We start from the raw sequence: 9428 nt of genomic DNA, 5'->3' as shown, positions 1-9428 counted from the left end.
TTCTCAGTCCTCGTCTCTCGCGCGGTTTCCACTACTAGCAAGGTGTCGGGCACTCGGTGAGGCAAACGTATTAACGGCTCACTATGAAATCAAGAGTTTGACGGAAACCCGTCATGGTCTGGAGGAGGCATTGTAATTAGTTGAAATAAAAAGCGTTGCGTCAAACGCACTGACCGAACATGCAGAAACGACCAATCATGGAATCAATTGAGACAGTCACTGGCAAAGAAAAGAATTTGGCTTCGCGTCTTCACCTTGAATGATCCAGGAAACTGAGCCCACACCCGGTCGCAACGACGGCAACTTTCCACACGTGTATGCACGCTGTTTGCGTCACGTCTTGAAACGCACACAACCATATTTTCTTCTCGTTCATCCTCTCGTGATGCAAGGCTCTCGCGCGGGAGCCAAAACGTCTCTTTATTTCTATAGTCGGCGTCAGAAGTGCGATTATTCTTACAAGGACCTATACTTACGATTTGGACGCCGACTACAAAAATGAAAAATAAAAACCCGTTTCGGCACCCGCACGGGAGTCTTGTTCACTAGAGGATGAACAAGAAGAAGATCTGGTTGTGTACGTTGCAAGACGTGACGTAAATAGCGTGTGTACATTTGTGGAAAGTGTGGAAACTAGCCCAACAACTTTTATTAAGACCATTATAAAGAATGTGTCGCGCTGGTAAGCTCTACGCGGCTTCCGACGTTCACGGGGCAGGCAGCCACTTGTCCCCGGCGCGAATCAGTGTACAACTGGACCAAACAAGCGCGGTTTGGCCGGGGCCGGAAATTGGCAACGCCGTAGATTGAATCCGCCGCCGCGGCCGCGACGCCTAGATTAGGCTGAGCCGGAAAGGCCCGGCTGAGCAGCGACCGTGACACAGCGGATGCAGCTATGGATCTCTATAAGCGTCAAGGCAAATCACATCACGGTTCACGGACAGCTCAGTTGCCGAGAGGTGCCTGCGGATTGGCTCCGAACGAAGGCGACGAACGACGCGATACTGCGGAGACACGCACTCGCAAGAAAACACTTGTGGCCCGAAGCATTCTGTTGCGACCGATGACACTCCAAGCGCGCACGTGTGAAATTCCGAAAGGCGGTCATCTGGTCATCGCCGAAACGATTTAATTAATTGCGGTGCGTTTAGGAGAAAACGTTAAATTCTCCTAACACTCGGAAGCTAAGCTCCGATAGAGAGCCTCGATTATTTTTTGCAAACATCGTCGGAAATTTGTAAGCTTTAAAGAATTATATTAAGGCAGGAAGTTTACGATCCCGTAACTCCTCAGGAAAATGACACATTGCAAATTAGTAAACTGCATCTATTGAGCAATTGTAGTGGACAAGTATACGGCTTGCGCGAAGCTGTTAACTCCCGCTAGTTTGTAAAAAGTTGTATTCACAGATTTGTGATATATCTGATTGCAGCGTGTATCAATTTCGTCCATCTTGAATAACTTATGCAGTTAACAATGCGCATGTTGTGACATTTTTTTTTTTTTCATTGTAGTGCTAAAGATACAAGCGTGTTTTTTTTTTTTTTTTTTGTTTTTTGATACGGCGGTTATTCTTTTTCCTAAATATACGATGGTTTAATCAATTATCCCAAGTTACTTTTCAATTCATAAAACTGCATAAAAGCGGGTTCAGTGGATACTGACCCATAAGATCTCTCCGTTTTCGTGTGCATACCAGCAGCTTAGAATATATAGCTCTCAGATGTCGTAGATGCTTATTGCGGCGGACACAAAAGCAGCGCAAGGACATAGAAGGGAAAAGGCTACAAATTCGGCACATTTGAACACATTTTGTATTTAGTCCCGCCCCACTTAAGTTTAGTTCATTTATTATGGGCACCGAGAAATTCATCCTAATGAAACAGCTGGTTCACTTCCTTAAATGGTCCGGTGGTCTCTGCGCCGCCGGCTATACTGCTCATATTACTGCGGCCAGATTTTGATCGAAGACTCATCCACGGACTTTATTCACCTATATTATTCTTGGAATGGTGTCCTATACGCGACGATTCCAAGTTCTATATTTGCAAGGTTGTGTGGCCGTATCCTACCGTTTAATGTTTACTTTCACAGATCTGGTCTGGCCCTTTATGCTACATCTGCATGAGCCGGAATCAAGCGATCACTTTTTTTCTATCGTGCCGGTGGTTTTCAACTCAACAATAACAATGTTTGGAAGTTCCGCTTCCTAATGTCGGACTGACTTTTCTACTCTCACTTGCGGCGTCAGCATTAGCATACAACCACAGGAACGTTCGCCGAGCCATTTATATACAGGGTGTTTCTACGAACACATTAAGCAAGATTTAAAAATAGCCGTTTTGAAATAAAAAAGGACGGTTCCTTCGCAGAAAGGCTGCCAGTGGTGGCGACCACGGGGTGATGGGTGATACGGGGTAATTCGTCGCTAATTAACAAAAAATATTTTAATTAGCTTTTAAACTATTAGTTTCAGCGGGCTCATCATAAATGGGAAATTGAAGCGAGCTCTCCGTACAAGCCATATCAATTTTTGTATCTGGGAAAATGCAATTACCCGCGGAGAGAGAGAGATAAAACTTTATTTTGTCCATGATGGGGTCTGGGGGCGGCGGGGGTTGGGAGACTAACCCCCAGGCCTCCCCTTCCTCAGACGGCGGCCAGCCCTTGTTTTCGCGAACTTCCACAAGTCTGCGGAATCAATTAGGTGCAGCAAAATTAATTTCGATCGGTTCAGCGGTTGCCTTAAAAGAGCATCTCTTCATTGCATAGAAATAGGGTATCAGAGTTTGTCCCGAGCCTAGTAATTCACTTGAAATTAACTCCCAGCGTGCATAATTTGTAGGGTATTACAGGGTAAGACAGGGCGCAAATTTGTATGAGTTGGTTTTTGTTCAGACACCAAAGAGCAACGCCGGATTAGTTAAATCCGATATAGGGTGTTTAATAATAATTTATTATTATCTTTAGTTACCGTTATTTGGCGGAAAATAGGTCGGTTACTAGCAGGGGAAGTGAAGGCCGAACTTCGCTTTTATGAATTTTGCAGACAGAACAGCACCAGCTCGTTAACGTGACGTCACTACTTTCAGTCTATTCACTCGTCTGTTCGTGGATAGAACAGTGCTCAAAACTGCCCAGGTTGAGCAGCCTCCGGCAATAACTCGGGCGCTGTCATCTGCCATGGGAATGATGGCTAGTACATGGATTTGTCTCATCTTCGTGTGGCTTCAGGCGTATTTTTTTCTATTCTTTTTCTTTTTCTCTTTTTATTTCCCGGGGGGGGGGGGGGGGGGCGATGTTCGTTATGCTTTGTCCACCTTTATTGCTCTCAATTTCAAGGCAACCCTATTTCTGTAAACGCAGAAGGCAATAAAACTGCGAACATAAGTAATTGCTGCTTATTGTTGAATTTATAACGCAATATTTTGTTGGAAGTGATCAGTTTGCAAAGTCACAACGCTGTTCGAAGTCAGGAGGACAAAGTTATAGGCAAATGCGTGTTCCATCATTTCCATGCCGGCTGAACTGGCTGCTCCCGTAGGCACTATGGAGCCAGTGTTCCTCCTAATAATTTTTGTGGGAAACTCTGAGGTTGAGCCCTTGGTTCCTTTAGAATCCAGTGCACTCCTTCTTTGGCGGTAAACGGTTTATCTGTTCCGGGCAGGTGCTGCCAAAATACATGACGTCACTTGTCTTCTCGTGCCCTTTCTGGTTTGCGAAAGCTCCGCTTACAGCAACACATACAACCAAAAAAAGTGTAATTTACCGACTCGGCCTAACTTGCTATTCCAATGTATCATCGTCCTTTCAAACGGGGCGCAGAATAAAAACGGAGGAAAGCTGTCTTCCAAGCAGCTGGGAGTGAGAGGCTCTTTCGTTTCTACCTAGAAGGTGTTGCGGCTGGCGACACAACGTGTGACGAGTACGCACCAACAGCGTTTCCGGCGTAGGGCTTACTGATCCGCCGGAAAGGAGTGCTGCGATTACACACGGCGTGGTGTCGCAGCTCGCGCGGCTCACACGAGCCGCTACAAGTTGTCCGCGAGAGAAAACAAAGGACGCCGTTCTGGTGCGCAAGACGATGCCTCCAACCGCGTCTCGCAGGCGTTTCCGTCCCTTCGCTGAACGCACGGGAAGTGGTACGGCAGAACACATGTTCCACGATAAATGTCCCGAATTCGCGGGACACTTTTCGGGAAACCTCCCCTCTCGTATAGGGCGGTGAGCCAGGTTTAATTTATAATTTCAATTCACCAGCGTTCGTGATTGTGTGATGTATAGCGTTGGCCTTGAAAAAGAAATTTGTCATCCACCCGCTACAAAGGCACAAAGGAAACCCATTCTCTGAAAGGCACCCTTTACTTTCTAGCTGCGTGCTAGATTCGGGTACAAGTCGTGAACCTTAATTCCTCCAACTTGCGGGATTCCGCAGAACTGATTTGCCAATACTGTTTGTCTGTCTGAACAAGTGCGCTGTTGTTGAAATGGCAGTGTACAACCAACTAGCTCACTAATACGTCCTGAGTACATATTTTTTTTTAACCTCGCTACTTTTCGTTTTCCACGTCTCTGATTGAAGGTTACGGCTCCAGACTTTAGAGAGAGTACGTAATTGAACTTTGTCATCGGAAGCCGAAGCCTGCAGCTGCGAAAAGGGAAAATACTGCTCGATATCGTCACGACGCTTAGAATGAATGAAACACGCTTATTATGTACAAGTTGTGCGCACTACGTACTTGCACTGAGATGCTAAGGAACCTTGCATGCCTCAAAGAAACGGTTGAAGCAACCAAAAGAAGCAAAAGAAAGAAAGAAAGAAAGAGAAAAAGAAAGAAAGAAAGAAAGAAAGAAAGAAAGAAAGAAAGAAAGAAAGAAAGAAAGAAAGAAAGAAAGAAAGAAAGAAAGAAAGAACAAGACAAGGAGTGGACAAGTCGCTGCAGAGAACAAAAATTTAGCCGTATTTGCCGTTTGACTAGGCCGTCTAATATAATGCTTCCGGAAATAGAATACGAAAAGAAACATGAAACGAAGCACATTGACTGCATTGGAAATGTAGTGCATCAAATTTCCTTGACGTGCGGAACGTTTTATGTTAGACACACGAGCCACTGAGCCAACGATAGATTGAGGGAGCATGACTACAATGTAAAACCCGCACAAGAAGGATGGATAGCTGTCCACTGTACAGGTCGTGTTATTGCTCGCCACTGTTTAATAAGTGCACTGTTGTGGGCACGCAAAGGGATCGCCTAACACGTGGAATAATTGAAGTGTCGCATTTGGGCGATACCTGTCTGAGAAACCCGTAGGTAGCCTTATCGTCAAAAGAATTTACATAAGAAGAAATTATCGGCAGATATGACATGCCATGGACAGCTTTGGGATTATTCTTTCAACGGCAGGCTTGGGAGCAGTGGCGCACCGACGGGGGGGGGGGGGGGGGGGATTCGGGGGTTGTAACCCCCCTCCCCCCTGAGGCCGACTTAACCCCCCTTTTGTTTAACCCCTTTTCTTTCCTTACGCATTTGAGTACTGCAACTAAGTTGTAAGACGCGCAATCGTCTGCACACTCGTAAAAAGCGAATTTTTTGACAATTTCCCACGAAGAAATCGATATTAGTGCTGTTTAGATGGTATTGGCAAACTGTCAACCCCCCCTGGCAGAGATCCTGGGTGCGCTACTGCTTGGGAGTCACTTCCTGCTGATGTATCCTTGCTGCCGAGATTGTGCTAACCTAGTGTGATTACGTGTGTATACACTTGCTGCGCGCCGTTTTTCGATTAAACTTTGTTGAGAGTCAGCGCTGTGTGTGTCCACCCTTGTCCATCCTGTCTACTTCGCGCTGTACCTCCAGTCAGAGTAGAAAATGCTGCTGGCCGATATGTGCGCCCGAGGATAATATGTACCCCCTTGACAAAGGAAGGAGTTTCGATTGGGGTTTACTATAGCGTTGTCGTTTGCTTCCTCTCTGTTTCTGATCGTCTGCCCTCTTACGCTTTACAAGATATCCGCTGAGAGAACAACTTTCGCCATCTGGAAGTCTCTCGACACGCCATTTTTGCATATGAATCGGAATACGCAAAGCCGCCATATCACTAATGCGCACTCACCCGGCCGTGTCAGCAGCCGACGTAACTCGTAGCGACACATGCAAGCGCTGTTCCCGTCTACTTTACGTTGTCACCAGATGATTGCAAACCATTTGCGTCAGATTCTTATGTTAATTGCACTTAAGCATGTTTGGGACACGATCGTGTTTCGGTCGCCGTGGAAGCCCAATGGCTATAGGCGTTGCGCTGTTGAGCTCGAGGTCGCGGGTTCAACCCTCGCACGCTCGTACTTCGATTTAGGTACACATGAAATAACTCCAGGCGGTCAAACTTAATCCGGAGAGCTCTACCCCCTCGCTTGCGGCGTGCCTCATAATCAGGTCGTGGTTTTGGAACCGTAAAAAACCAAAGAATTCTTTTTTCTTTTTTTAACATCTCGCTTCCCGACCCTGCAATTCCTCTTTCTTTTATAGTTTCCATAGCGTGGCGAGATCCCTTGATGACTTGAGATTGCTGCTTGCTGCAATCTGTAATAGTTCGTGTTCATTGAAAACAATTGATGAGCGCGAAATAAAACCGAACACATTGTTAGAAACACGCATAGCGTAGTTAGTGTTCATTTTTCTGTGAGTTTGTTTCTGTGTTTTGTTACTCTCTCGATAGAATATTTAAAGACGAAAGGAGGAACCACTGATTGCTAAGCGTCTATTATAGTTTGCAGACACCGAATGATTTCTCAAAGTCTCTGAGCAACTGCCAGGTAATTGTGCAAACAATAATCAACCGCGGCACGCTGTTCTTGGGAAACACAAATAGAGACAAAGCGTTCAGAGGACGGGAGGCGTCAAGGATCTACTCGAAACCCGAAACAACGGATCCACGTCACGGACCGTGTACCGTCAAGTCCGTCAAGCGATTACTTAAAATCTGTCACCGCGCGTGACGCGCGCTTCGTTTGCCGGGCCAGGTGTGTGCCTTATCGTCGATTGCGGCCCGATAGAGCGGCCTTGAAAGCCGAGATACGCAGCTCTGCTCGGCGTCAACCACCAGCGGCACCAGCAGCGCGGAGACGGGCGGCGAAGCCGTGTGCCGGTCAACGTCCGGCCTTCCTTCCCGGCGGCCGTTGCACTCGTTTTCAATGCCAGGTGAACGTCCTCGGCGGCAAACACAAGGAGCCGTTCCGGATTTCTGGGCAATGGGGTCAGCCGCGTTTCTCCGGTGCCAGTGACCCAGTGCGCATCCTGCGCGGTCATCGCTCTCGCGCTGCGACGCCGCCGGACGGGACCCGGGCCCGGGAGTTGGTCCTTCCCCCTCTCCCGTCTCGAGAGGGAGAGGGAGAGAGAAGGGGGTAGCCCCGGTCTAAACTTGAAAGTTTCGGGAGTGGAGAGGGCCTTCTTTGGGGCAGTGGGAAAGCCGGGCGGCCCGGATGGAGCGGGTCAAGTCGCGGGAAGGAAAGCGCAGCAGCGCCCTTTCTCCGCCCGGCGGCCCGTTGGCCCCGATGTACCGTTAGTCGCGCTCAGTCCGTCGAACAGGACGACCGCGCGCCAGGACTGCTCTTGCTTCTAACGGCGCAGCACTGGCAAGGTTCAGGCATCTGCTGCAGCGCTCCATGGCGGCAGCCGGCCCCGGGCCCGAAGCCCAGACGCCGGAGCCGCCCTCGGAGTCGCCGCCCAACAACGACCACGAGTCGACGCCGATTGCCGCGGCGACGCCGCCGACGGATGAAGAGGACGAGGGCCCTCCCCCGGCGGCGGTGCCCGAGCCCCCTCCGCAGCCTCAGCCTCAGGCGCACCATCGCGCAGGTGAGCCCCGGCCTCCGGCATCGGGCGCTGGCAATTGGCCGCTTCCTGAGCTGGGCCGTTTCCTGCTTGCGGGGCCGCCCAGCAGCAACGAGCCGCTTCCTGCGGCCGGCGGCCGCGGCTCCTCTTGTCGCGCAGCAGCCGCAGCCATGGAGAGCAACATCACGCTGTGGCAGTTCCTGCTCGAGCTGCTGCTGAGCCAGCGCTACAGCCACATGATCACCTGGACCAACGAGGACGGCGAGTTCAAACTGGTCAACGCCGAAGAAGTGGCGCGCCTCTGGGGGCTCCGCAAGAACAAGCACAACATGAACTACGACAAGCTGAGCCGGGCGCTCCGCTACTACTACGACAAGAACATCATCAAGAAGGTGCTGGGCCAGAAGTTCGTCTACCGCTTCGTCTCGTTCCCGGAGATCGTCAAGACGGAGAACAAGATCCCGTTCCACGTCAAGATGGAGAGCATGGCGCAGGCGCCGCAAGACCTCAGCGTCAAAGGTCGTGAGCGCAAGCGCTCGCTCTCCGACGAAGACGAGCCGGCGGCCGACGACGTCTCGTCCACGAGCAGCGGAGGTGGCAAGCGGGCGAGGCCCGAGTCCGACACCGACTCGTGCCCGTCGCCCGGCAGCGGAGCCGGTGCCCCGTGCCTTTCCCCGTTCCTGGCGGCGGCCGCCGCTCACCACCGCGGCAAGTTGACGCTGCCCTTGTACCCTCCGTTCACGGCGACACGTCCCTTCACCCTGCCGCCGTTCCCGCCGCTGGGGCCGTTCGTCCCATATTCGCCGTTCGAGCCGCAGCTCGTCTTCTCGCCCTCCGCAAAGTCCATCTCAGTGCTGCAGTGACACCCAAACCCGAGCGCTGGACGCCGGGCAGTGCTGCCGCCGAACTATCATCCCCGTTTATTATTATTATTTTTTTTTTCCGTGTACAGTTTATTCATGTGTGTGGCTTCCGCTCTGTAGTGCAGACGCCGCGGAAAATAAAAGCTATAAAGGGGCGCGCCCCCTGCCGGAGCTCATGTCCAGCTCATCTACCGCGCCTCCTCAGCATTTGCCCGCCGCGGCAGGCCAAGTGCAATGGCAACGATGGCGAACAGGGCCAGTGGATCAAGGTCCGCCACGGCGGCCGCTCTCGCAACGACGCTACTCTTCTCCGTTCCCGTTCTGTACGCCGTGAAGCCGGACACCTGGCGTGAGTACGTGTGTGTGTGTTGCTTTGTCGGCTCCGTCGCTCCTGCCCCGCGGCGACGTTCGGCGCGCAGTTCGGTGTCACTGTTTTCGCTCGCCACACGTAGATGGCGCCGGCGGCACACAGAGTCAGAAAAAGGGGGGGAAAAAAGGCGGTGGCTTGAATGCTGTGCGTATAGCGCTTCAGATTTCGTTGTTCAACGGCAGCGCTTTCCTTGCGGCGACTATTTACTCCCACAGAGACAGATCAAGAGGCTCCGAATGTTAAAATCTAGAGCTGCATCTCGAAGAACCGGGCCATGCTTTTAAATTTTACCAGCGTATAACAGATGATAACGAGTCTGAGAACTTTCCTTTGAACGTTGGGCACTTTCCCTGTCTTGAAATG

The 9428-nt window shown here is 50.6% G+C and overlaps 2 protein-coding genes across 2 annotated transcripts in view; both read left to right on the top strand.

Moving 5' to 3' along the window:
* Positions 1-6950: 6950 nt before the first annotated feature.
* LOC119432016 (ETS domain-containing transcription factor ERF-like) lies at positions 6951-8866 on the top strand. The gene has a single exon (XM_037699464.2). It carries the CDS (start codon positions 7664-7666, stop codon positions 8693-8695), a length of 1032 nt encoding a protein of 343 aa, XP_037555392.1. The 5' UTR covers positions 6951-7663; the 3' UTR covers positions 8696-8866.
* LOC119432017 (transmembrane reductase CYB561D2) overlaps positions 8845-9428 on the top strand; it is a 19969-nt gene continuing 19385 nt past the window's right edge. The window contains exon 1 of the mRNA XM_037699465.2: positions 8845-9044. Coding sequence (XP_037555393.1) covers positions 8930-9044 — 115 coding nt within the window. The 5' untranslated portion in view covers positions 8845-8929. The remainder of the gene's footprint in view (positions 9045-9428) is intronic.

The sequence above is a fragment of the Dermacentor silvarum genome, chromosome 10 (genome assembly GCF_013339745.2).
Source record: "Dermacentor silvarum isolate Dsil-2018 chromosome 10, BIME_Dsil_1.4, whole genome shotgun sequence".
NCBI classification, from domain to species: Eukaryota; Metazoa; Arthropoda; class Arachnida; order Ixodida; family Ixodidae; genus Dermacentor; species Dermacentor silvarum.
This window is presented reverse-complemented; position numbering and strand designations above follow the sequence as displayed.